This window comes from Passer montanus, unplaced genomic scaffold, assembly GCF_014805655.1.
Source record: "Passer montanus isolate IOZ18808 unplaced genomic scaffold, ASM1480565v1 scaffold38, whole genome shotgun sequence".
In the NCBI taxonomy this organism is placed as follows: domain Eukaryota; kingdom Metazoa; phylum Chordata; class Aves; order Passeriformes; family Passeridae; genus Passer; species Passer montanus.
Window position 1 is genome coordinate 8,574,255 of NW_024368596.1, and position 27,474 is coordinate 8,601,728.

A 27,474-nucleotide genomic window follows, 5' to 3' on the forward strand; every position below is an offset into this window, starting at 1 on the left:
TGCCAGGAAGGAAGGATGTAAAACAGCATTGAGGTCCTGCTAACAGTGGTGATACATCCACGAAGGGCAGCAGAGTTAGAATCCTGTTCCCATATCCTGCAAATGCTGCAGAGCTGCTGGCACTCTGATCAGAGCAGGGCAAACCAGGCTGGCACATCTGGGGCTGTACTTCCCCCAGTGCTCCTGAGTGCATGGTTACAACCATCCCAAGCTCTTCCTTCAACTACACACTTCCAGAAGAAGCACTCTGTTCAGCAGCCTCCCTACGTCTATCGCCAGACACAAAATAACATATCCCATTTTCCAATGTGAATTATTTCCCATGCTGAAGGCTCATGCAACCAGAGTCAGCTTTCCTTTCTTCCCTCCTCAAAACATTAGTAACTGTGCTGGGACCTCACACCTAAAAAGCACCAGAAGAGTGAGCACACCCCATATTCCCTAACTCATATCCTCACCATGAAGTTCAACAGCCAGCACCACTCTCCATCCAGGCATGGGGCTCCAGCCCTTTCAGAGTCACGGAAGATCTTGGTCCTGGATTCAACCATCATGGATTCTCATTCCCACCTGAACCTTTTTCTTCCCAACCACACAGGATTTTTTAAGCAAGGAGATGTCTTCACCATGTAGTCAGCTCCCAAAGCTGACTGGTGGGGTTATGGAAGTACCACAGTTTAGCACCATGTGCCAGCATGCAGCATATTTAACATCCCACCCAATTAGCAACCGTTTTATATAAATGGTTTATTTGCCTTATTAATGTTAAAGCCACTTGTTTCCCCTGCACTTCCACTTAGGTTATTAATCAATGTGCATTTCAGTTTTTTGCTGATTACTCTAATGGCACAAAAAAATTCCCCAGACTCACAGAGAAAGCTTATAATAGCAAAATGAATTTTTTTTTTTGCAAACTTGTCAAGCAGTCAAAATACACTCTTTGATACCCAAACCAAAGCCCTTTCACCTACGCTTAACAACAGTGAACTATTTTCAGTTGAGCTTTACTGCATCTGTTAACTCAGCTGCTAATCCATCTTGCAGGCACGGGAATGGCAGTGCACACAATACCTCAGTGACATACCTCCCTTCAACACAACAAATAATCCTAATTATTTCCATAGCGCGTACCTACAGTTACTTAAAATATCGTATACAACCCAGGTCTGTCTGGCTTCTATTTTTCCATTTTGCTTTGTTGACAGCTTTGGGTTCCCAAATTTACTGCCAAGAGGGTCAGGGAGTGCAGAGAACAAGAAAGATTTATATCCATGTGTGTACATTAAGCCAAATGCACATTAAGAAACTTAATTTTCTACTGGAAAGAGCAACTTAGGACACAAAGAGGGCTCTTGCATCCACCCACCCAGGCCCAAATAACCACTGCAAAGCTCATCCTGGACCTGATGACAGAGGCAGTCCCTGAAGGACCAAGTCTGGGTAAATGCTGTCTGCTGAGGTCAACCAGAGTGATTCTGGAACATCCCTCCTGGGCAGGGATAGACCAGGAGAGCTGTTCCCACACTCCTAACCCAGCTCTTTAGCCCCAAAGAAAAGACAAAGATCTGTCTCTGCTCTCCACAGCAGCCCAGAGAAGCATCATTGGTCAGCTGAGATCCCCTCCTGCCCAGCTCTCACATTGAGGCTGGGGCAGTGGGAGAGGTTCAGGTGGAAGACCCCAAGGACCAAACCCAAAAATTCTCTACAGCACATCTGGGCTCGGGCTCTGCCCTTGGCAGGTGATGTCTAAGCAAGGAGGATGCAGGATCTTGCCTTCAGTGAGGTTTAAAGAGTTCATTAGAAGCTAAAGCCCAGCTCACCTGAGGAAAAATACCATCACTGCTTCATTTCCACAGCCCAGCCAACAATTTCCTACCAACAGGGTGGCCCGAATACTGCAAGGTTTTACACCCTGGAAAAATATGCCATGATAGAGCCTGCTTTCATTCCAACAAACAGGATATTGAGTCAATTAGTGGCATACCAAACACTAACCAGACAGATGAAGATAATACATTTCTGCAAACATCAAAAGAGAGAGAAACCACACAAAGACCTGAATATACAAATAAGACGAGGGGGAAAAAAGAGTATTAAAATATTACATAATTAAGCTTATTATTTAAGCAAATCTGAAAAGGAAATAACTCTGGCTAACTAGAGGATTCTCCCTGGCTCTAGCTAAGAAAGAAACCTTCAATGAAAACCAAGAGTTGTTACTTAATTAAAAAAACAAAACCAAAAAACCCTCCATGGTATCTCTGAGTGAGAACTTAGGAAATGCAAATTCTCTTTATTATCACTAAATTCTTTAGGCATGAAATAGTTTTCTCATAACATATCTGCCTACACACACTAAGTGAGTGGTGTTATACAAGGGACAAGGTATGCTGAAAGTTATTGTTCTTTTTTTCTCACTTCTCTGGTGAGGAGGTTAGATACAGGTAATAGATCAACCCACCTCCAGGAAGAATCGGCCCTCTACCAGCTACCAGAGAACATGTAAAAAGCCCAATACCTGCAGTCAGTAACTCTTACCTTTACCTAAGGGTAAAAGTCTCAGGAAAAACGAGTTGCATACAGCCAGCAAACTTCAAAATTCAACAGAAACTGGTCAGCAGATTTTAGTGGGGTAATAAAAAAAAAAACTCACCAAGTATCATTTCATGCAAATAAAAGGGGCAAAAGGGGTGGCAAGGAAGAGAATCCATTTGGAACAGCAAATACACAGAATTACTGAAGCCTCAGGCACAAGGAACAGCAAATAGAAGAGATCTGGCTGGGAGACAGTCACTTTCGTTGTGAGACTTCTCTTATTTTTTTTTCCTCAAATTTCCTACTAAAAAGGCAGAACAAAGCCAAAAAACCTGCTTGCTTGTATTTATTTTAAAGCTTTCTGCTATTTGCAAAAAAAAAAGCAGCCTCTGAGCAAAACTGATCCCGTTACAACCACTGTCATTTAAATTGGAATATTTTTCCTTCTAAACATTTTCTCCCTCTGTTTTTGGCCCCTCTCCCTCTGCATGCCCCAGACCCTCCACCAGGCACCTCCAGGGATCCCTCTGCATGCCCCAGACCCTCCACCAGGCACCACCTGACCCACCTCCAGACCCACCTCCAGCTCACACCAGTGCTGGGTGGCACCACACACAGACAGGGGGGAAAAAGCAGGAATATGCCACTGGCAACCACTTTTCCAGTAATTTTTTCCTTTTCAAGCACAGCTGATCCCAGTGTCAATGCACAAAAGCACATTTCAGAGCCACACAGTAGGCTCTTGTGAGATGCACCCAGGCTCACCTGTTTGTGCCAGCAGACTGGTGGTCATCCACTGGCAAGTCCCAGACCTGGCAGCGGATGACCCTTGTGATTCTGAGGATCATCCTTTATGTGGAAAAATACCCCTAAAAATTACAGAGGCAACTCAGAAGGATGTAAGACATCCTCAGAAGGAGGTAAGGTTTTGTGGAGTCACTTGGTAAGACAGATCTCCTCAGCCAAGAGCTGCACCACCATGGGAAGCCTCTGTTCTCCCAACTGGTGGCACTGGGACATTTCAATGCAAGCAGCACTGTCCCAAGGCACTGGAACTGTGGCTGTGTGGCCAAACCCCCTGAACATCCATCCCCCGTTTCCAATGTTATCAGCTATGCAGGAGCTCAACAGAAGTGAAGCTTTCCTGCTTGCACAAGCAGCAAAAACAGGACACAAAGCAGAGCTACCATTTCCATGAGTTCCACAGCAGTAAGAGCACTAAAGGCATGCAAACTGGCAGCTGTGACCCAAGCAAATTTTTTTTAAAAAACCCCAAAAGCTAAAGATGTTTTTAATTCCTCAAATAAGAAACAAAGCTCGTGGAATTCAGCCACAATTTCCTGTTTTCGACTTAAAATAAAATTTAAAAAAATATCCCAGGCTTTATACAAACAATAATATAATCTATAAATTTGAACACAAGAGACATGTTAATTAACTTCCAGAGAGATTAATTCCCTATTGCAGGATCCAAAAATAGGCACTGTGGAACCTGCTGCAATTCTGAGACCAACTTTACACAGAATAGAAGGGGAAAAAAGAAAACAAGAAAGAAACAAACAAACCCAAACAAAAACACAAGACCAACTGCAAACAACTATATTAAAGGGCAGTGTATGAATAAATAGACAAATATCTGGGAAGCAGCAGAGCGATGTTTTCCACTTGTAAGGACACGCTCCTTTACCCTGCCTTGGGTAGTTTTGGGCAGGGAGAAGAATAAGCTGGATGCAGGAGCTCAGCAAAGAGCCAGGACCAGCCAGGGCCACCCAAAAGTCTAAAGTGGCATGGACAGGAGGACTGCTTTTACTTCCTGTGGTTTGATAGCAGAAGCTATGCAAGTTCCTTGTCCCACCCAGCTGCCAATGGCAGGGATCTCTTCCCAACAGCACAGGCAACCTGGACTTTGGAGCAGAGCCCCAGCTTCTTATCTTCTTCCTCCTGGTGCCCTGCATGCCACCACAGCACCCACTGATCCCAGGAGTCCCACTCAGGGATGGAGCAAAAGTGAACCCAGGCTCTACACCAAGGAGAAACACACAGCTTAGTGTAATTTCACCTAGAAATATTGAAATACCAATACTCTGTGCATTTTGGTAGTGCTCTTCATCAGCAGGTTCTAACAGCAGTGTGAGCAGTGATTATGCTGTGGCTGTGCCAGCATCCTGCCAGGATTACGGCAGCATCGTTGAAGATGGACAGGAGTTCATGGTCCATTCCCAAAGGTGCTGAGCATCCCCAGATCATTTTGTAGCCAGGAAAGCTGGGCATTTTTGGTATTTTGGGTAAACCAAAGGTGATTGGATTGAGTGGACAGTTCAGTAGCTGTGTCTGTCTCGATGACTCTGCCAGAGTCAATCACGAGCTCATGCTTTTCTTTCTTCTTCTTGGCCCTTGCTAATGCGGGGCTGGAGCAGTGGAGCTGTGCTCAGAGGTGATGCTAGTGTTTCTTGTCATCCTTGTTGGGGGTTTTGTAAAGCCTCAGTAGCATGTCAATTATATATGATGGGTGGAAGCCTAATATTCTGTGATAATTAGAAGGCAAGTCTAGTGTGAAATTGGATTAGGGTCCAGCATTACAGTCCGGGATTCCTTTGGTAGCTGGTTCAGAGGAAGTCATAAAACTCCTTTAGAGATGACACAGGTCCATGTGTGCTAGAGGGGAGGGGCAGAGCACAAGGCTGAAATGCTGGCCCTGCTCTCAGGTCCTCAGCAGTGTTTGCCTCCTGCTCCTCCACCACCCAGCCTTACCCCAGCCTGATTTCTCACATGGGAGCAAAGTCCAGCAGTAACGTCTCAGACCATAAACCACTTCTGGCTTGTTTGCTGAGCTCTAGTGAGGGGCTGGGCTGTGTGGGGAGCCTTTTAAAGAAATATCCACTCCTTGCCTCCCAGTAAACTGCTCCTGAAGCTTTAGCTAGTTTTGCAGTTAGCTGTCCTTGAAGTATGAACTTGGTTGAGGTGAGGAGAAGCAGGCTTAGAAGGAATGCTAGACATCCAGAAACAGCATTTTGAAAAGGTCTTGGGAAATTGTTTGATAAAGAGCACTGCTTTTCAGTATCATGTAGTTCTTTAGTTTGCACTGCTCACTTACTCATTTGATGAAAACTTCTTTTTGAACACAGTGCAAAATAGTTACTTGATTTAGAAGAAATTCTTTGTGCCTGGAGTCTGCTAAATGCAGTGTTTCTGTAATAGCTTAAATCATAAGTTTGCAAGATTACCTTTCTGAGCGCATTTGCTTGGATATACAGATGGTAACATCATGTACCATCACATTTGTCTTTAAACACCACCTCCATTCCCCAGAGGTGTGCTGTTAACCAGGCAAGGAGCACGTATGTTCCCTCTTTTCTCTCTCTGTACTCATATGTATCATAAAGTAAGGAAAAGTCTTGCTGCAACAGGCCATGAGAAAGATCTGCTGCAAATCCATGTCAAGCTGTGGTGATGGTGTGCATATGCAGTAGATATTTGGAGTCAATCTCTGCTACTTGAGCTCTTTTTTGCCATGCAGCCCCTGATGTGATGATTGCACACCCTGCCAAACAATTCAATAAAAAGCCTAACTTGAAAGGAGGCTGTGGCAGAGTTATGTTTTTGCTGTGCTCACATGGTGATAAATTACAAAAGCTGCCGAGGTTTTCACACTGAACAGTAGATGAAAAGTTGCCTTGTATGGACGTTATTTGATGAGTTTTAACTTGGGGAATAATTATTGCCTAATGTGTCCTTGACAGTGAGTGCACACCATGAGCGTTCTCTACATAATACATAAACATTAGATCTCTGCTAAGTATGCCTAAATACACATATTTTTCACTCATTTTCCTTAGAGGAGTTCACTGCCAGTTTGACAAAGGGTGTTGGCTTTGATCTTGGCTCCAGGTCCGTGTTTGTGTGTTCATAACTGGTCTGTGCTCACATGGAGCTCTGCACCCTTCATCCCTTCCATTCCCCTGCTTGTAGCACCATGGTGTTTGAAAGCTGTTTGATGATGTCCTGCATCAGGGTCTGTCTGAGTGGGATGAGTCCCGTGGATGGATCCTGGATGGATCAGCTCTGCTAGCAGATTTAAAAGGCCAGACATGAGATTTCTCTCACACACTGTGCCAGTGTTGTTTGGATGTATTCTTAGGGATGCTGTTGTGCTAAGGACAAACCTCTGTGTGGGAAAGCTGGGGCCCCCAGTGTCTTCCAGCGACTTTCCAGTGGCATCTCCCACATAAGAAAACTGCAAGAAAAGCAGCCCACAGACCTAAACTTTCTGGTTTTTAAATACTGAGTAGCAGAGTGCATCCTCCTATGATTAGCACTGAGTAGCCAGAGCTCTTCAGCTCCAGACAGAGCTAATTCTTGATCATGAGCCAAGACCACATAGTGCTGACATGACTGAGAAATATCTTCCATAATTAGATTGCTTGGTCATTCATTTTTGAATGTCTGAGTTACATTTTGGAGCATTATTTCTTAATGATCAACCAAATGGGATCTGTGCAAGCTTGATTTACTGTCAGTAGTGCTCTTGCTTGGCTTTGCACGTGTGTCCTGGGGAGGCACTGTCAAATCTGGGACAAAGGGGATTAGAGGAAATGATTTTGCTTTGTAACATTAGGTTGGATGGTAACTGTAGTTCAATAATGTTAATAGATTTGAAACAGATACCTGTATTTGTAAAATATTGGGCTTTTTTTTATAATAAATAAATTGGAGAAGTTAAAACCACTGTATGAGAGATCACAGGGCATCTGTGGACAACTTCAGAAGTGTCTGTGAAGTGTGACTAGGAAAAGAAATCTTGCTATCGGTAGGTCTGAATTAGCTTTGCTGCTATTCATGGTTTGTGTGTGTCAGACTCCTTAGTCCTGTATTGGAATTGGAGCAGAGATTCAAGGTGCAATACAGCAGTGATGCTTGGGCACTTTCTTATTTTGATGCTTGCTGGTAGGGTGGGCTCAGAGAGGAGGGCCCAGGTGTGTTGCAGGATGGATTAGTGGGCAGGATCTGAAAATCTGGGTGTACCCCTTCTTGTTTTTTAAATGACTTACGAAGCTACCTGGAGCTGCCTCTCTTGGAGCTGTGTACTTGGTGCTGGAGGTGCTCCTCTGAGACAGAAAGAATTAGTCTGGGAAAAAAGGACATATCTAGAAGGAGTCAGTGACATTTTCTGTGTTTTCCAAAAGCTGTGCTTAAGCAGTCCTGCTTCCCGTAGCAGACTTTGAGCTTTCTGTAATTGAAGAGCAGTGGATAGTCTTGTGCAATAAATTAGCTGTGTCAGAATTATCTGCTGGTCAAGGTCTCTCTCTAATGCCACAGAAAACAAACAAACCCTGTAGCACAACAGGGAAATAGGTTTTAGGAGGAGAGGTTCTTAGGAACTATATATATAGAGAGAGATAAAAGTATTTGTGTCGTTTTTTTAAGATGGCCCTGAAGTGTCTGTAAGGAGAGAGACACTAACCTTTCTGGGCTAGGAAGTCATGCACAGTGATAGAAAGATTCCCTACCTGGGCTGAAGGCATTGTTGAGAAATCTTGCATGAGGCAGGGAGAGCATCAACCTGCTGTGTTAACCATGGGCAGGCTTTGAACTGCCCAAAACCTGCTTTTGTTTCTCTAAAGCCAGTTTTGATGCTCTAGCAGGTAGGAAGGATGGCTCTTCCTTAAACGTGTGGTGCACTGCCTGTCAGGAAGATGTTATTTTCTGCTTGGGGGCTGACAAGTCCTTTTTAGCTCTGACAGTGATTCTGTGAACCTCCACGGTGGTTGGAGGTCCTTGGTGACTTCCAGGGTGGGAGCAGGCAGGGAAGAGCTTTCCCTTCTCCATCTGTTTCCTCTGAATGAAGGATAAGGTCTGGCAGCAGGGTGTGAAATGGGAGAGAAGGCAGCAGCTTACATGTTGGCTGTGTCTTTTAAAATACCATCTTACTTGGAAACATGAGTTTCTCATCCTGACTGCTTGTTTTGATCGTATCTTCTGTGTTGACAAAGATTTGCACAGTTTGCCCAAATTTGAACCACTTAGGCATCAGCCCACCTGCTTTGTGTTGGTGCTGCGTTGTGGGGTCTGTCAGAGGGCTGGAGCTGAGGGCTGCTGTGCCAAGGGTTTATCTTGGCCCCCAAAACTTGACAGTGGGATTTTACGGGTGGTGCTGGCAGAGGACAGCTTCATCCCACACTGCTGCAAGGCATCGAAAAGCAGAAAGATTACATGGGTCCAGATCCTATGTCCAGATTGTCTGAGAGGTTTTGAAATGGAGCTGTTGCAGATACTGAAACACTTGGTGATGATCACTCTGACCAAGTCAGCCAGATGAGTGATGACCAGATGACTCTTAGGAAAGAATTATCTTAAGGAAAAAATATCTGTTTGAAGTCTCCAAAAACAAACCCCCTATTTCCTCCAGGATGATGACAGAAAACTGCAGAATTAGGAGCTAGGAAATATGAAGCGTTTTCATGAGCCATTGCATAAAGCAAGTATAATTTAGTGTCAGTGACTTCCGTGCTTCTGAGAGAGACTCCTTCTCCTCTGATAATTGGACTGGGGAGGGGTGAAGAAAAAAGCACTTATCTGGACAAAAGGGGCCATTGCCACTGATGTTGTGTATTAACTGAATGAACTGTGGAAATATTTAAAATACTTAGCAAAGACTTCATACAAGTTACCGTATACAATATATCTATATAAAGATCAATTTTCTGGTTCTTCACGTTATATTGTACAGAATGAGTACTTGTTTATTCTGTTTATTAACTGAATAAGTAAGAAGACACTTTTTAGTGTTCTTTTAGAAAGACAAGTTTTTTTAAAAGTGTTGCTGTAAAGTTTCCTAAGTAATCAGGTTTTGATGTGCTTGGCCCAGTGCTCGCAGCGGGGGATCTCCTTGCAAGTAAATGCTGCTGCAAATCTTCACACACCCTGCCTCATGAGACCTCTTTTCTCTGGCATAGAGAGTCCTTTTAACTTGGGATATTTTCTTCTCTGCTTTTCAGGTGACCACTTGAAAGTCTGCTCGCAAGGCTACACATGCTGCTCTCAAGAAATGGAGGAGAAGTACAGTCAGCAGAGTAAACACGACTTCAGAAACGCTGTCGTAGAGCTTAGCAATCACCTACAAAACATGTTTAGTTCCCGATACAAGAAGTTTGATGGTAAGTGCAGAGACCTTGAACTTGCTTTCCTTGGGATAAAAATGTGAAAAATCCCCATCCTGTTGTTTCTGTGCAGTTTTTCTGCTCTGTCTCCCCCTTTGCTGGGAAAGTTCATGACTCGGCTCAGAGGGCAGAGCATGCCTTGTTTTGCAATCCTGTGAGAGAGAAGTATTTGCTGATTATGGCTGCTTGTTTCCCAAAGAGAGAGATCTTTCTTTCTGATTAATCTTTCGAAAAGCCATTTTGTTCTAATGTAAGATTGCAGTTGGTTTTGTTGGTACATCCCCGCAGCGCGCGTAATTGTAACGTGCACATCTCGCAGCCCCGATCCACAACAATGCTGCTCTTTCCCAGCACGTTGTGAGCCCACAGGATTTGTATCCATCTCACTTTTAGCCTTTGGGGCTAAGCAGAGCAGCAGATAAACACAGTGGTTTTGTGTGGAGGCCGAGGGTTCAAGTGTAATGTGGGGTCAGAACCATAATGAACAAGTCTCGGCTGAGTTCCCATCGCTGGAGTGATGCTAACTGCTGACAGATAAGCAAATGACTGGTCTTGGTATTGCCCTTGGGTCCACATGTGTCCTGTCAGACTGGCTCTCCACAGGGCATGCCTGGCTCATGGGAGCTGCAGGAAGAAGCTCTCTTTGGAGGTAGCTGGCACGCAGCCAGCACTGCCCACCTTGTAGCCAGGTGCTTTTCCTTTGAGAGCACCTCTGCAAACAGCTGAAGTCTATGCCTGGACACTGGGCACAGCGCCTGGCTGAGATCCCAGGGCATTTCTTGGTTGGTTCCTGTGGGGCTTTGTAGGTGTCTCAGTGCCCCTACAAAGGAGCCCCCTCCTACACTGCACCCCCTCTTGCCTGGGCATCTGGGCAGGAGGAGCAGGATGTCAGGCTGCTGTTTGGGTTGTCCTTGTTGGCTGGGGGAGTGAGGTGACAGCCAGCTGCATATGGAAGTATTTGACAAGTCAAATGGACTGGGTTGCTCACACAGTTCTGCTTGTACATCACCAGCACACTCTGTGGTAAAGGACAGTTCCCCCATGCAGCTCCTCTGGACTTTTATTCCCCTGTTTAGTCATTGGTTCAACGTGAGTTTTCTATGAATATCCCAGAGTTCATGCCTTGAACCTCCTAGCAACCTCCTCTGCACCACTACAGCAGGTAGCAGCCTCTTACTTTCAAAAGGGATTGGCACTGGGGTGAGAGAAAAAAATCCCTGGGTATGAAATTGCAGTGAGTCAAAGTAGAATTATGCAATCATCTTGATAGCATCTAAATCTGCTGGCTAAATATTTCCCTCTTAACCTCTGTTGTCTCTACCTGCTGGTACACCAAAGGGGTGATAGAGGGAGAACCAAAGTGTCTAGACTTGCAAGCTTATTAAATGCAGAACAAGACACTTAATGAAATCCAGCCCGTAGATAAGCTCATTCAAAGAGACCAGAGGAGCAGCATCTGCTTCACCTTAAATGAACGAGGAGGCTTTTTGAAAGGCTGCATTGGAAACAAAGAGCATGCACGGGTCGCTGCAGGAGCATCCCTGACATCCTGAGAGGGGCATCTGCCCCTTTGTGGGGGGAGGGATGGCTGCAGGGCTGTGTGAGGGCAGGGGGACATTAAGCCAAGCTGAGATGGATGCCTGTTAAAGCATAGGGCTTCAAAATAGCTGAGCTTTGGAAGAAGTGTGCACAGGCTATTCTGCCTGTGCTCTGTGGTTCTCCTGTCAGCCTCTCAGAATATATTCTGTGCTGGTCTCACTCTCACTTTAGCCTGGGAAGTCCTTGACTAGCAAGTCTGGAAGGGGATGGTGTTGTTCAGCTGTTCCTGAAAGCTGGGTTTAGTGTGCCTGGCCTGTCCCTCAAGGGTGTGTCTCTACCTCAACTGAAACTAATGAAGGAGAATTGGCAACCTCCTCAGCCTGTCCCAAAGCCTAATGACTCTGTCTTTGAGTGCTAATATCAGAACTAAATCTTCATTTGCTGCAGACAAAGCTGATTTAGGGATTTTTTTAATCTTACCTGGGGTGGAAGTAGAGATGAGCTGATTACCACCCTGCATCATTTACCTCTTGGGAGGCTTTTAATCATGACTGCCTCTCTCCCTCCAGCCCAGTCACCTGGAGGCTGAAGGCACACCTTCCTTCCTCCTGGTTGCTGGAGCAGGTTGAGGAGTCTCCTCACTGAGGTCTCAGGCTCTTCTGTAAAAATGTTGGAGTTCCATGCCCTAGACTGCTGTTTTGTTTAAGAGTCCGCTGTTGTATGTTTGGCTGCTTGTGGGATGGCATTTCCTTCCTTTGGTCTTGGTGCTTGGTCATCAGATCAGCTGTGGTCACTTGTGTCCTGCACATTTGAGTTCCTCTTGCCCAGCATGATTTATCCCACACTTTTTGATCTAATGTACCCAAACTACAGGAAGTTGAGGCAATTGAGACCCTTATATTTATCCTGATCCTTAGGGATGAGACTGGAAAAGGACACAATCCCTTCCAGATCTGCTCTTCTGCATGGACCCAAGCTCTGATTTTACTATTTGCAGCTCTTCAGGCCTTCTTTATCACTTGTAGCTAAATACATTTAAATGGAAATAAAACTGGCAAAAATTAGCTGTACACCTACCTACCTCAGTTTAACATGAAATCCTCTGTTCTACAGCTGTGCAAGAGTGACTGAGTAGGCAGGATGAGTTATTCCAGTGACCAAATTCACTTCAGATGGAGTGGACACTTCTCTTGAGGGGTGACACATCCCCAGGCTGCGATCGGCCGCTCCAGGGTGCAGCAAACCCTGTCCTCCAGCCCTTTGGAAATCTTTGTTGTGGGTTCCATGGCTGCTAATCTCTCAGCCTTGACATTCAGCTCTGGGAGGAGAGGCAAACCTGTCCTGCCTCCGTTATGTGCTTGACCTTTGCAGCAGTTGCTGCTCAGGACAGTCCAAGTGGCGGCACATCCTTTGGATGGAGGCTGGGATGCCCTGTGGCTTCTGGAGTGTTTGCATCAGCTGTTGCTGGAGTGCTGTGTGCTGTTGGAACTGTTGCCAGAATTGCTCTGATCTGACACCAAAGCTGCACAGAAATGGATTATCTCCTCTTTAATCAGGAGCATGGAACAGTCTGCTGATTATCCATCCCCCAAGGGCTGTCCAGGAGTCATTTCAGCTCCCAGTGCATTATGTGACAGCATCAGATCCTCCTGTGCATATTTGGTTTGCAGGCACTGGGAGAACTTGTGAGCTCAGGAGTCCCATATCTTACATATCCTGTCTAAATATTTGCTTACAGTACAGGTATGTGTGCCCCTGGAGGTCTCTCCTGTTGTAATTTAAACCCCTAGCCTGATGCCAGTAAGAGATGTATTTTCAGCAGCAAGGGAAATGCTTTTTTGTTAAAATAAAAAATGCTTTGTGAGTTGTTGGATTCACCATTGCTAAATTATTTTAGAGGTGAAAATTTGCTGGTTAATCTCAGATATGTTTATGGGCTTCGCTGAGAAATTAGTGGGTAAAATTTTCTGGCCATGTAAGTTTCCCTCTGTGATAATGACATTCATGGGAAAGCTGGAACTGACTGTGGTGACATCTCATGCCATAGAAGCAGCTATAGCAGTTAGGGATTTAAATACCCCCTCCCTTTTTTAAAATAAAATCCCTTGTGCCTTATCTTCACAACTTAGTGTCCTCCCCTTCACTCTCTTAGGGATTAATAACATTATTAGAATTAATAGTGACATTAAGACTGCATAAACGCTCAGTTCCATGTATTAAATTTGAACTTTCACCTCTTTTGCCCTTTGAGGCTGAAGTTTTCCACGCCAGGGTCTGTGCTAGCCAGCAGTGCTTTGGGGAAACTGCTCAGCTGTTTTGAGGAATTGGAGCCAGGACAGGACATAGCCCATAACTCTTCTGCAGTGTTTCCGCTGTTCCGTTGCTTCCTAGATAAGATGTTCTTACTTTTCACTTTTTAAAGACACATCCTGAATCTCTTGGAAGATGTAACTGTTGTGCTAAGCCCTTTTCTGGGGGGAAAAAATAGAGGGGCAGCTGAGTCCCACAAGCTCCTTATTTCTCCTGCCCCTGTATTTCACAAGCACTTCACTTGTTGCACTTAAACCAAGTTGTGTCCCTTTCTTTTGTGCACTCCAGGCTTAGGCAAGGCAGCAAACTTCTGCAGCCCTCATTGTACAGGAGGGAAGTGTGTGAGGGGTCTGTCTCTGGGCTGGGCTGGCAGCAGGTTTGGTGTTCCCAATGCCCAGATGACAGAAGGAGTTGTATCAAATGGTGCAGCCCACGCCAGCATCTGGGAAGCGATTAAATGCCAGGAGTTCCATTTCTGATCCAATCTCTCTGGATTTTCCATTAGCATTTAAGATAAAACAAATACAGAAGTGTAAAAGGAAACCCTTTGGGGACAGTAAGTGGAAAGAAACCAAATCCAAGAAGAAAGAGCTGGCCAGGGGTCCCCACCTTCATGGTACACACAACCCCTCTGCAGTACAAGGAGCAGGCTGAGGGGCTGGAGAGGGATTCCTGTTTGTGGGCTCCATGTTTGTATTGGACAGGGTTGCTACAGGTACAAAGTGTGATCATGATGAGCATCTTTGAAGCATCCCAGGGTGCCCTTGACCAAAGTGTAAGCCCTGAGTTACTCCTGGGTACATGAATTTCTTCCAGTAACTGGCATGTGGCTGAGTCCAAGAGACTGGTCAGAAGAACATTGGCCAAATAGCTTCCAAGCTCTGCTGAAACTGCAGGAAAAAGCCTGTAATTAATTTCAGAATTTAATTTTTATTGTTCAGGTAACCCTTTGCTTCCAGCTGCTGTCTCCAGGTATGAGTTCTCAGGGAGGTGTGCTGTTGCAGTGGGATACATAGCTGGGATGTATTAATAACTGGGAAGGACACAGAGGGGACAAGAGAAAACTTTTGGTGGTCTCCTTTCTGCTGCTTCAGGCAGTGTGGAGGCAAACAGTGAAAGATGAGCCCCACAGGTGCCCAGCCTGCTGCTCCTATAGTTAGAATTTGGCAGCCCATCGGGGTGCTCTGCCTTACCAAAATAACTGCCCTTTGGGGACCTTCATCTCACATTAACTCTTTTACTGGAAACTGCCTGTAGGAGCAGAGACCTGGGCCCTCATCCTGCTCCTTTGGCAGGGTCCCCCATGTCTGTGGCACCCAGAACTATGGGGCCAGTGCTGGCTGCCAGCACGTTCATATCTGCAGGAGGCAGCTCCAGGTGTGTTGGCACAGCTGGAGCACTGAGTGGTGGACCTCTGCTGTGCCACAGCTGCATGGAGTTTGAGCTTCTGAACAAACCTGCGTGGTGGGAAGAGCTCTCCCCTTGCCACCCACGTTCAGGTGAGGGCACTGATGACCATGGCATCATTAAGGCACAAATAATAGGGTGGTTTGGTCTTTGCACCCACTCCCAGTGAGGTGAAGGTGCAGCCTTGTTCTGCCCTCCCCACAAATGGCTGGCCCCAAGCCTCACACCAACCAGGGCAGAAGATGTTGGGAAAATTGACCTCAAAGAAGCTGTTGTGGAGAGGCAATCCTTTGGACTTGGTTTCAGATTGTTGCTTCCCAAGGATAGGGAGGGAGTCACTGAGGAGAAGCTGGAGGGAGAAACCACTAACACACTTCCTTTAGAAAATCCCACTTGTGGGCTTTTTGTTTGTGCTTTCCCACTCAGTGCAACAGCAATGAAACAAATTGTCTGCTGTCTGTGCCTTGGAAGTTTGTTTATTCTTTGTTTTTGTTCAACTGGCTCCTCTCCATCTGGAGGTTTTTAAGGAGGTACGTACACCACCATGATTTTTAGTTTTGTTCATTGAGAAGGGTTATGCTTTTCTGACAGTGGTGAGAACCAGACCTCTCTTTTGGGATGCTTGGAAAGATCCTAAGGTCAAGTTCAAGTTACCACAGAAATAGGAAGTCTCATAGGGTGAAGTGAAGGGGGTTCCTGCCCTGTTGATTAGGAGAGGGGGAAAAAAAGATATTAGATCTTGTAACAGCAAAGACTTCAGCAAGGGGAAAAAGCAGTTTGTGTATGGGCTTGGGGGGATGAAACACTCCTATTGATCTCAGGTCAAAGCAGTGCTGCTCTTAAGGTCACAGGTAAACTGCTCTTATCCTTCTGGCTTTTTTTCCCAAAAGCAAAGATGCAGGCAAGAGGCTTTGTACATGGCTACAGGAAACGTGCCTGTTGCTCTCTGGTTACTAATTGATGTCAACCAGTCAATAAGCTATTGTTTGTCTGTTTAAAATTAACTCTCTCTTCCTCCTTCCTGCACAAAGGAGCCACCAAGCCTATGTTCATAGTTGTGGTGGCTGCTGCTCATTTTGGTGGTGGTGGTTTGGCTTGGGGGTGTGATAACCCACTGGTGCAGGGCTGGAGCTACTTTATCAGTGTTTAATGTACTGTAATGTCTTAGTGTCCAGCCACTCACATGCTGGCTGAACAAAGAAGAGGCAGCCCCAGCTGGAAGAGCTCTCTGTGCGAGTGTAATGAGATGAGGGTAACTGAGGTAATGGGAGCAGCAAAGACATCCCCACTGTTGAGTAGTGCAGGCCCTCCTCACACGCTGACAGCAGTAGGAAGGGAGGCTTGGGAAAGCATGTACCTGTGAAATACCTTAGTGAGTGTCCCAAAAAGTTCCTTTGCGTTGGGAGAGTGTGGGAGGCAGCCTGGAGGAGCTCACTTGCAGGTGAAGTTTGGGCTGGGATCTTGGTGTATTGGTACGAGATGGATGTGAGGTGAGGGCGAAGCACCTGAGAAATCACAGGTGTGGCTGAAGAGATTGAGGAATGGGTGCAGTGAAAATTAGGCATTGGGGGAGTAGAGGGAAGAGCAAATAACAGAGGAAGAAGAAACAGCTGCCAGGAGGTACCTTGAGGAAGAGTTGTTGCAAGGAGGGGGATGGAAGTGCTGGGAATGATGGACCTGCTGCTTGGGAAGGAGGCAACATGAAAGCAGGGGGAGAAAACTCAGCGTAGTTGACCAAAAATGGGATGTGTGAGCAGTGACAGTCCCTGAAACCAGGAATGAGGAGGCTCTGGAGTCTGGGCTCATCCTGCTGCAAGGATGTGGCAGAGCAGGATGGACTAAGAGGGGACCAAGGACATTTCTCACTGTTTTTCCTAGTTTGTGGGATGGCTGGTATGTACAGCAGGATGCAATGTGCTGCTGTTTGTTTCTTGGATCACAGACAGCCATCTCCACATTGTCCTTTCCTTCACTGCTCCTTAATCTCTAGCAAGCTCAGTGTCAGTGTGATTGATGGTGCTACCCAGTGCTGTGTGTCATCTTGCCCTGCTCTTCTGGACTCCACTAGCCCCACAGTGCTCCAGAAACCAGAACTTCTAGATAACTTGGGTTTTTTTGTGGTGTTTTTTTTTTTTTAACCTATGAGACTGTGACCTAGTTGTTTATGTTGTCTTGACTTTCACTAATCAAGCAAAGTTCAGGGAGATGTTGTTCTTCCCAGCTCTGCAGTGCTCACATATTGTGGCTGTTGCTGTGACACTGGCAAGATTTAAGCCTGTACTTCTTCAAGCCCTGTGAAAGAGTTCTTCCCATGTCAATAAGTGCTAACACATGTTTGAAAACAGGACAGATAAACAGCTTGTGGATCTGCCCTGCCCTTCTGAGTTCATATTCAATAAATGTGTTAACACTATGTGTTCATCGGTTTCTCAACACTTCCGGAAAAAGGTTGTTAAGCTAGGATTTGTTTTTCCCTGGTGGAAATTACAAATGCTGTATATGCAATAAAGGAAGTGAAGGCATATTAAAAATAATGAAGCACATTCAGAAAAAAATAATTACTTTTCTCCCTTTGGACTAGGTGGCATGGCTGTGGACGGCTTCAGCCTCCAGGTGAAGAGAGCTGGGAAACATTTGTCTCTTTTCTCCCAAATTCCATTTATCTGTCTGGATTGGATTTTGCTTTAGACAGTAGGAGCAGCTGCAGGGTGGAGTTTGCATCTGCACCTCTGGAAAACCCAGGGATGGAGCCAGCCCATCCACAGCACAGCCTGTGGGACTGTGGCTTGGGCAGGAGCATTGTCTGGGAATCCATCTTGCTGTTGTGGACATTTTATGAGTAAACCTTTTAAGGAGAAAATATAATTAATCTCTTTGTGGCAGTGTTCTCTTGTACACACTAGAAAGCATAATTGTCTATACAGACAAGCAAATTAAAGGTTTTGCTAAGACAGACGGTCCTTAATTAATCATAATCTGGACAATATATTAAGAGTATGCTCAAAATGCTGGGTGGCAAATTATCTGAAACTAATTAATTGTGCCCATAAAAATTCAGCCTGTTCCATATGCGTGCTTGAACCTGAGTTTATTTGTTTTTTAAGGTGGTTTAGTAATTGCACGTCTACCTGGGATCTGTTTGTGTAGTTGATTTGCCAACGTCAAACAGAATAAGGCCAATTGAAAACTCAGCTCTTAACTAAGGAAACCTGGTGCATGGGAAATGCAGCATGTCTGGTGGCTTTGGGGAGCAGAAGGGTTTTTGGGAGCAGAAAGGAGCCCTGGTGTCCTTCTGGAAGGGTCCCAGCACACCTGAACATGGGCAACAGATGGGTGTCTGTAGCAAGCACATTGGCTCGGCAGCCTTGCTAAACTCTTGGATAAGACTTGACCCTTTTTTGCACTGCAGTTGAGGTTTCCTGTGTTCTATAAAACGTGGGGGTTTTAGGTGCTGAGCCCTGGGTCACTGCTGATTTGACTCTTTGCAGTGGCTACAAGAGCAGTAAGTGTGGAGCACTGTGCCTCTCTGTGTGAAAGAAGTCCCTGAAATAAATGTGTTTTGCTCCTGAAGATAAAGAAATTGAGAGCACAGCTTTGCACTCCTGCTGTGGTCAGCTCTGGATTCAGCCCTGAGGACTCTGCCTGGGGCAGGGCTGGGGAGGCTGAGGACACCAGTGCTGGGGTGCTGACACAGGGCAGCTGGTGGCAGCTCAGACCAGGCAATGTTTTCTGCTTTTTCCTTTGTTGCCAGCGCATGTATGGAAGTGCCAAATCTGTCTGTGGGTGAAGGGGAATGTGCCCCTTTGATGTGTTCATCTCATTTCCAGGAGCTGCCTTTGATTTAGGTAGGACTGTGCCCTGCAGCACTGGACTCCTCAGCAAAAGCACTCTTGTATGAAAATCCCACTCTTGAAATATCTGAAAATGTTAGCGCAAGGAATAGGAAAACACTGCATCCTTTCTTACTTTTAAAAAACCAAACCAACAAAAAAGAATATTTTCAGGTGGCAGCTGTGCATGCAAGAGCAAAAATATATTGGGTCTGAAAGTCAAAAGAAGTAGATGTATTGTCTGGAGGTGGGGTTCACTCTGTCTTGCAGTGGGTGGAGTGAGTGTGTTTCTTCAATTAGCTCATGTATCTGCAATTTGGAAGAAAGATTGTTTTGAATTATTCTGGCAGTGGAATCTAGATGTCATGTGGAAGCACCTTGGGGAGATGCAGTGCTCTCCTGCACTGGGTTACTGGCAGGGCTGGTCTGCCCTCAAGCTCCAGAGAGGTACAACATTTTATTATCTAAAAAAAGGAAATTTCCAAGTAACTATGGTTATGTTTCTCAATTTGCTCTTTGAAAGAATGATTTGTTCAAAAGCAGAGACGTTTTTCCCCAGGATTTTTATTGCAGAGATGGCACATATGTCACATCCTAACTTTCTTACAATTTCCTGACATCTCTAGGCTTTCACAAAGTGGTGGGCATTGAAATTCTGCCCTGAAATTAAAAAATGTTAAAAGAATAAACAGAGCCCAGAGTTGTAGATTGCCTGACTGTAGATTACTGCCTTTTCTGCCTCTTAAAGTTAATTGCATTGGAAATGTCATCTTCCTTTGAGCATCAAAGCTCGTAGCATGCACAGGATTCATTCTGCAATACAGACAAATTTTTAAATTGTTTCTTGACATTAAGAAAGGTGTTGTGGCTCTGGTCCCTCAGTGCTGGTTCTCTCAGCCTGGAGCTTGTTCTCCTGAGCATCACCTTGAGTGAGAAGGTGACTTTGCACCAGCAGGACTTGGCTGAGGTGTGTTGAAGCAGTACAGCATGGCCTTGCTCCTCGGTCAGGTTGGACCAGAGCTGGCTGTGCCATGTTATCCCAAAGCCTTGTCTGTGGTTCATCCTCTCTGTGTAAGCCATTCCTCTCTGCAGGCTCTGCTCTTAGGCAGGGGAGCCAGGGAGACCTTGGAGCCACAAGCTGCTCCTGCAGGTCAGTTTGTAAAACCCTTCCCAACCGTGTGTGTGCCTGTTTGCCTGCAAGAGGGGCCAGCCCTTGTCCAGGGAGTTTAAACAAGATAACTGGAGGGAAGAGAGAGCCTGCCATCCCTCCAGATAGCAGTGTCTGAGGGAGCACTGGCAAAGTATGATTTGTCGTCTGTGAAAAATGTTTGCATTTGACAGCTTTTCACAGGAAGCCTGTCAGAGTGATAATTTAATGAGTACAGATTGCTTGCAACACAGCTGTAAAACGTGCTTTTACAGTGCTGTAAAATAAGCAACCGAGGCCTTTGTGTGTTTGCTTTGTTTGAGAACAAGTCAACTTCTAATACAAATGAAAGGTGGTCATTTATTTTACCCAGCAAACAGTCAAGACGTAAGAGAGGAACCTGCCATTTTTCTTCTTGTGGTGGCAAGGTTAATGCTGGGTTATGTTGGTGTTTGCTAATCAGCTCATTTCTGTGAAGGGCAGAATTAGTATCTAATTAGATATAGCGAGTTACTAGTCAGATTAGCATTTAACTCATAAAAAGGACTTTCAGGCTTTTTTCTATTCCTTGCAGGCATCTGTGCCTGTAGTTTGCACAGAGAAAAGATTAATGTTCTTTGTGGTGCCCAAGCTGATTTCTTGACGTGGAGATAGAAACTGAGGATGCAGTTTCTATCTCCACGTCACTGTGCCAACAGCTACACTAAAATGCATCTATAGACATAATTTAATTACTGCTGCTGACCAGGTTAAGAGTGCTGCGCACTGCATGGAGGAAGATGCCATGCACATCCCACTGCTGGGTCCATCCCTGCTGGCTGTGTTGAGTGACCCCTCATGCTTGACATCCCCCCTCCCCTCCATCCAACCCCACCTTCCCCCCAGGAGCCTCGAGGTGCCAGCAGTGGCCGAGCCACAGGCACTGGTCACCTGGGCATCCTGCCTGGCACGTTCAGGGATACAGGTGTGTGCTGGCAGGGGTGGATGCTGACTCCATGCTGCAGACACAGCCTCCTCTGCCCTCCTTCCCTGCTTTGGGAGGTGGCACTTGGGAACAGGAGTTTTCTGTCCATGAAAATGGTGGTTGAAGCTTGAGCCAGAGACAATGGTGCTGTGCATGCATGCTGCCTCCTTCAGCAGTGCTGTGTTGAGCTTCTGGAAGTGCCTGGTTGTGGTGGGAAGTTTTCATTTCCTTTATTTACCTTCCTTTTGGGCAAGGAAAAGCTGCTGGCTGGAAGGCTGCAGGTGTGCAGGTATTTGCTGCTAATTAGATTGCAGGATTTTCTTTATGATAATTAATGAACATACCTGGTTCTAGCCCACATGAAAAATTGCTAAGAGATTATGAGCTCTAAAGCTTGGATACAGTCTATTCAACTTCCACTTTGGAGTGTAACCAATAAAATTAGTTTGGTCAGGAGAATAAATTGGTTGTGGTAATATGGATGCATTACTTAAGATAACTTTCTTGGCTTAAAACATTGCTTTGGGTTCTTTAGACTGGTGGTTGGAGCTATCTGGTAGATTTGCCATCAATATAATTTAAAAAAACTAATTATTTTTGAAGAGTTTGCTGATGCATCTAGCAGGTTTTGTGCCTGGTACAGAAGTATTTAAATAAACAACTTGTTTGGTGATACTAAAAGGTCTGAATAAAGGAAGGAAGTGAGCCTTCAAAATGATTAAGTGAATTAGAAATTAATATACACCAAGCTAATCTCTATAGTATAAACTCAACAGAAAAAAATCTTCCTGGAGAGGAAATGCCAGTCATGGGAACGAAAGTGGAGGTTCCTGCTGATATTGGACAGAGGACGTGTTGGGTGTTTGAAATCAATCTCCTCTTCCCTGGATCATTTCTCTTGTGCTCCTAAGAGGCTGCATTATATACAGCCGTGTCAGGCATTGAACCCCATGACTTTGTTCATCAGGAACTCATGGAATGTTTCAGTTTTTCCAGAAAATGTTTTCTGTGTTAGGCTTTGTTTATACTGGAGCACTTTGAAGACGAAAATCTGAACTTCAGCATACTTTTAATGTCTTTTAACAAGGTTTAAATTCACACTGGGCCAAAATATTTCTCCCCCTCTCTTATAACAACTTCTAGCTCTAAGCATTGCTCCTTTGAGGATTTAGAAAACCACAGAGGCATGTTTTATTAAAAAATATTTATTGAATATGAGTCACAGAAAAGCAGAGGTCAGAATCCTCAATTGCTGGTGGCATGCATAAAATAATCTGCTTCCTCACCCGGCTGGACCCGCTCCCTGGGGTGCTGGTGCTCCCTGTGGGGCTGCAGCAAACAGGCATGGGGGGCTTTGTCCCTGTGGCACCTACCTTGCCCTCCTTAGCTGCCCCCAAAGCCATACAGCAGGGAGTTTTTTTCCAAAATGGCCCAAATGCTTTTGGCCTGCCGGACCCCTTCCCTATTTTTTGTTTTATTTTATTTTATCTCATCTATGCCAAATCTCCAAGGCAAAGGCTTTGTGGCAGGGTGGTTTGTGCTTAGACACACGTGTCAAGGATGTGGTGATGTGTTTTTGGAGGACGTGTTCTTTAAACTGCTTCTGCAGTGGTATCAGCATCGGGTCAACTTGTTATCAGTGTTGGAGACACATGTGGCACTGCCAAGACATGGCAGCAGCCACTCTGGGCTGGCCAGTGCTCCCAGAGAGTGAACCAAAGTGGGGCTTTGCTTTTAGAAAATTATAAAGATCACAAACCCTATCTGTCCTTCATCATTTGAAAAATCTCTTGTTACTGTGCCAAGTGTTTAGGCCTTAGATTTTAAGCAAATTCTGGTATATTTGTGGGGGTTTTCACACTGGCAGAAACAGCTGAAGCCCCTTCTGGGATCAGGACCAATTGGGTAAGTGGTCAGGCCTTGCCCTGAGAGATTATGAACTTGCAGGATGGGAGAAAGAACATGTTTCTTAAATGTATTAATTTTTTTTCATTTTTGAGGCTGGTTTATGATAATCTTGGAAAATGAATCGTTGAGACATGGAAAGAAGGACTTGTTTGTGCAAAACATCTGTTTCACAAAACCACCTTTTTTCTTTCCAATATGTTGTTCTTTGAAATTACATCTTTTAAGATGCCTATATAGAAACATCAGAAACTTTTGCGCTTTTTTTGTCTTCTTTTGCTGAGTCTTAATCATGATATTCATATTTGTATCAGGAGATACTTCACTTGTACAAGTCTTCCAGTCCACAGAGAGTTTTGGGGATTGGTTTATGAAGAGTAATCAAAAAGTTTGAGATAGACGTGGTTTTGAGGTATAGACATTGAAAATTTCTGGGGGAGTCCTTCAATTTTCCATTTCAGTTTGATGATGGTCTTGTTGCGCTAATCCTCCAGTTAAGCAGCGGTTATGTGTGAACACACAACCAGCGCCCGCGTTTACCATGTCTCCCCTCCCTCTTTCCTAGAGTTCTTCAAGGAGCTCCTGGAGAACGCAGAGAAGTCTCTGAACGACATGTTTGTGCGGACGTACGGGCGGCTGTACATGCAGAACTCGGAGCTCTTCAAGGACCTCTTCGTGGAGCTGAAGCGCTACTACGTGGGCGGCAGCGTCAACCTGGAGGAGATGCTCAACGAGTTCTGGGCGCGCCTGCTGGAGCGCATGTTCCGGCTGGTCAACCCCCAGTACCACTTCACGGATGAGTACCTGGAGTGTGTCAGCAAGTACACGGAGCAGCTGAAGCCCTTCGGGGACGTGCCGCGGAAGCTCAAGCTGCAAGTGACGCGAGCCTTCGTGGCCGCCCGCACCTTCGCGCAGGGCCTGGCCGTCGCCAGGGACGTCATCAGCAAAGTGTCTGCGGTGAGCTCTGTCCCCATGTCCTTTGGAGCCACGACAAGCAGCATCTCTCCCTGTTTTCCTGCACCTAGAGGTGGTGGTGGTGGTGGTTGAGCGCGGGTGGGACCCAGCTCCATGTATGTGGGCTGCGCTGTTGTGTTGTAGAGTCACGTTCTGAGGACACCACAGCCCAGTTCCCCAGGTGGATGCTTTCCACCTGTCTAGGGAGCAACAACAGCAGGAAATTAAATGCCTTCTGCAGTGGAAATAACCATGTTTGCTTGTGTAATGGCCATATCTTCTTCTTAATATTGCCTTTAAATTACAGTGAGTCAGGGATGCTGCAGGCATCTATTATGGAGCAGCTGATGATTTGCTCCTTGCTCCAGGGCATGGGGAGAGGCAGTTCACATGAGCAAGCAGCACTTTTGTGACAACAGTAAGCTTGAGCCATCTGCACAGGGCAGAAGCCACTTGTACTTGGTGCCACACATGCAGCACAAGTTAGACCTCAGACTTTTCTAGAAAAGTCACTTTTTGGGGAAATAAAACAGCTGTGATTTGTTGGTCACTTAAATGTTTACCTCCCTCTTCATATAAATCACTTTGGAGTTGTTTAAGTGGGGTGACTGCTTTTTTGACATGAGATTTGTCTTTAATTTTGGTCTGGATTGTATGGTATAGGGAACAGTCAATAATCCCCTTGAAGTGATTATGTAAGATAACAAATATTAGCGATTTCCTTTAACAAACTCAGCTCATTTCCTGTGGGCTGTGGAAGATTTATTGTAATCATTTAATTGGGCAGAGAGACATTTACTTTCTCTCTACCTGGTTATGGAGTAATAAAACGTGAGGCTGAAAGAGCAGGCAGGAGTTTGAATCACCCCAAGTGCCAGGAGAAAAAAAAGAATAGCTGTTCAGATACTATTAGAAGCAGAATGCAGTTCTGTAGGCAGCACAAACAGCATCCTTAAATGAGATAATCATTCAAATTTCTTTTACTTATGGGGATAATATTAAAATACTGTCTCTGAGGATGGCGGGGGGGGGGGGGGAATCTGCTTCTATGTTAATTTTTCTTGAAGAGAAATGAGGCAAACAGCTGGCAACAGGCCAGAACATGTATGGAAGGGCAGAGAATATTCGCAAGGAAGGAGCTGCTTAACTAGGATACCCAGACTGCAGGAGTGAGTTGCAAGTTAGCAGTGACAGATATAGGTCCTTGGACACCTTGGCTCCCCACCTAATAGAGATGACTTTAAGGTAATCTAAGGTGCTGCTGGTTGAGGATTAGCGGTGACAGATATAGGTCCTTGGACACCTTGGCTCCCCACCTCATAGAGATGACTCTTAAGGTAGACTAATGTGTTGGATGGGTGTGTGGAGGTTTATGTGTGACACGTGGGATCACTCTGACGAGATCACAAAACCTTTCAGCCTCGGGGATGCTGTCCTGGTGGGAGGGAGGGGTGGTGGCAGATGAAGTGTGATGTCTCTGTGCCAGGCCACTGGCCAAGCCTGCTGACACTTGGTTGGGGTTTCAGATTTGTTGGCCTTTGTTTTGTGGCTGTGTGGCAGCTCTTGTGGTCAGGGGATGGGGTTTTCACTGCTGTAGAGTGTGGATGAAATATTTGGGTGGGAGGTCTGGACATTAAGCCCCTGTACAGTGCAATTACTTGATAGGCAGTAAACGTGCATGGGTGAGGGATCGTGTTTATGCTCCATCTGCTCAGAATTCATCAAAACGTCTCCAGGCTTGACACGGAACCACGAGGGCTGCAGTCCCTGCATCTGTTACGAATCAGTCGTGAACCCGAGGTGGCATTGTGATTTCTCTTTCCCTTTTGAAGATCCTTGAGTGTAGAGTTGCCTTCAACCCTAGAATTAATTGCTTGAGTGTGGAAAGCTACCCAGAGTCCCACGCAGCTGCAAAAATAGCTCACGTGCCGTGGACAGTCACAGTTGCTCTACTTTCCACTTCAATTTCACAAGTTGCAGTGGAAATCCTGCAACAGGTTGACTTTTCCAAGCAGTAACAAAAGTCCCTGCTGCTGAATACCTAAGCTTTAGCTGCAGCAGTAGAAGGAATAATAATCTTTCCTGTAGTGTTTTAATCGCATTCAGTGGGAATCTAACATTGTGTTTCTGCAAGACACAAAGGGAAATCCTAGATGTGAGTTTAAAAGCTGATGTTTTTATGCCTGCTGCTCTGTGGTTGTGTTTTGGGGCTTCCCACATTACATATAGATTAGGCTGGCTTTGCTGAGCTCTATGTAATGACTCCATTGACTTTTCTTCCTTATTATTTTTACTCAGGAGTTGTAGTGGAATGACTGCTTATACCAGGGATTAACTTGGGGGATAAATCTTCATTCTTCTTTATGAAAAAATGTCCGAAGGAATGCAAATTAGTTTTACTTTTAATGTGCTTTGTGACAAGTAAGTTAAAAATGTTTAATTGAAAATCTTCTGGAGGAGAAATGCAAACTACTGCAAGGCCCAGCTGTGTACTTTCCCGGGATACTATCAGGAGAGCAAAGAGCACTCTACAGTGCAATGGCCTTGATGGTTTTTTAATGATCCCAGATATTTTTACATCTTCACTAGGGAGTTATATTGTTCTTGTGTGAGTTTGGGAATAAAGGGGTAAAAGAAGAGAGAATATTGAAAAGCTGCAAGTATGCTTGATTTCTGAGCCAGAATGCTAGAAAATAACTTCAAATTCAGCCTTGAATGGATCAAAAAAAACTGTACCACTGTGCTGAAATACACAACAGAGAGAAAGCTGTATGGTTTTGAGAGAAAAAAAATTCTTTCTTTTTCAAGCTGTCTAAACCCCATTATTTCGATGCTCAAGTCTTCACCCCTCAAATTCCCTTCTTTGGACCCAAAAAGTACAGTATTTTCTAGATCTGTTCTGAGCAGCAGATCTGTACAGGATGCTGTTTCTGCCTGTTAGAGGCCTCTGAGGTTGGCTGGAAGGGGCTGGAGGCCTCCAGTGCTTCTCTCCATCCTGTGCTGGTGCTGGGTGTTTTCCCCCTGACCTCCCTGCCCCTGCCTTGGGGAGATGGAAATCTGCCTGTCCCCTAATCACTCTCCTGGTGCTTAGCCCTGGACAAGCACTGAAGTCAGCCAGGTTAAATTGCTGCCAGGAGTGACATTTCCTGCCCTGGCCAGGGCTGGAAAAAAGGAGCAAATAGAAGGCAGAGCCATGAGTGACTGAAAAAGGATGAGAACCTGCAACTGGGCACTTCTCAGGCTGCTGAGATGTTCCCATAATTGCATGCCATTAAACCCACAGCCTGGTCAAGGGTCATGACACCTTTGAGGGCAAAGTGCACTGGGGCTTGTAGGGTTGCAGGTCAACTACAGGTATGGGGTGAAGGTCCTTGTTTGTGAGGGAAGAAGTGGAATCAAGGGCTGGGCTCCCTGATAGCATTTTGTAGGGTCAGGAGGAGCTGAGAGGTGAGGTCTGGCTGGAGGTCAGCATTAGGGGCACATGAAGGCTGAAGCATGCAGCCACCCAGCATTGAACTCCTGGCTCTGTGTCACCATCTCTCTGCAGACCAGGATGTGTGGATGTGACATTCTGCACTTGGCAGTGGTGGTGAGAGTTTTCTGGAGATCCCCAGAAAATTTATCCTGATAAACTGTTGTTTTGGGTTCTTTTGGTATTCTTTTACCATTTTCCCTCTTGTGTCCTATAATTTGAGGCAGAACTGCTGGGAGCTCAGGAGGCTCTCA

The 27,474-nt window shown here is 45.5% G+C and overlaps 1 protein-coding gene across 1 annotated transcript in view; it reads left to right on the forward strand.

Annotated features, from left to right (window-relative positions):
• The window catches only part of GPC4 (glypican 4), a 66,921-nt gene that overhangs the window by 20,231 nt on the left and 19,216 nt on the right, over window positions 1-27,474 (forward strand). Inside the window, exons 2-3 of the mRNA XM_039717487.1 lie at window positions 9,531-9,689; window positions 23,360-23,751. Of these exons, the coding sequence (XP_039573421.1) occupies window positions 9,531-9,689; window positions 23,360-23,751 (551 nt within the window). The remainder of the gene's footprint in view (window positions 1-9,530; window positions 9,690-23,359; window positions 23,752-27,474) is intronic.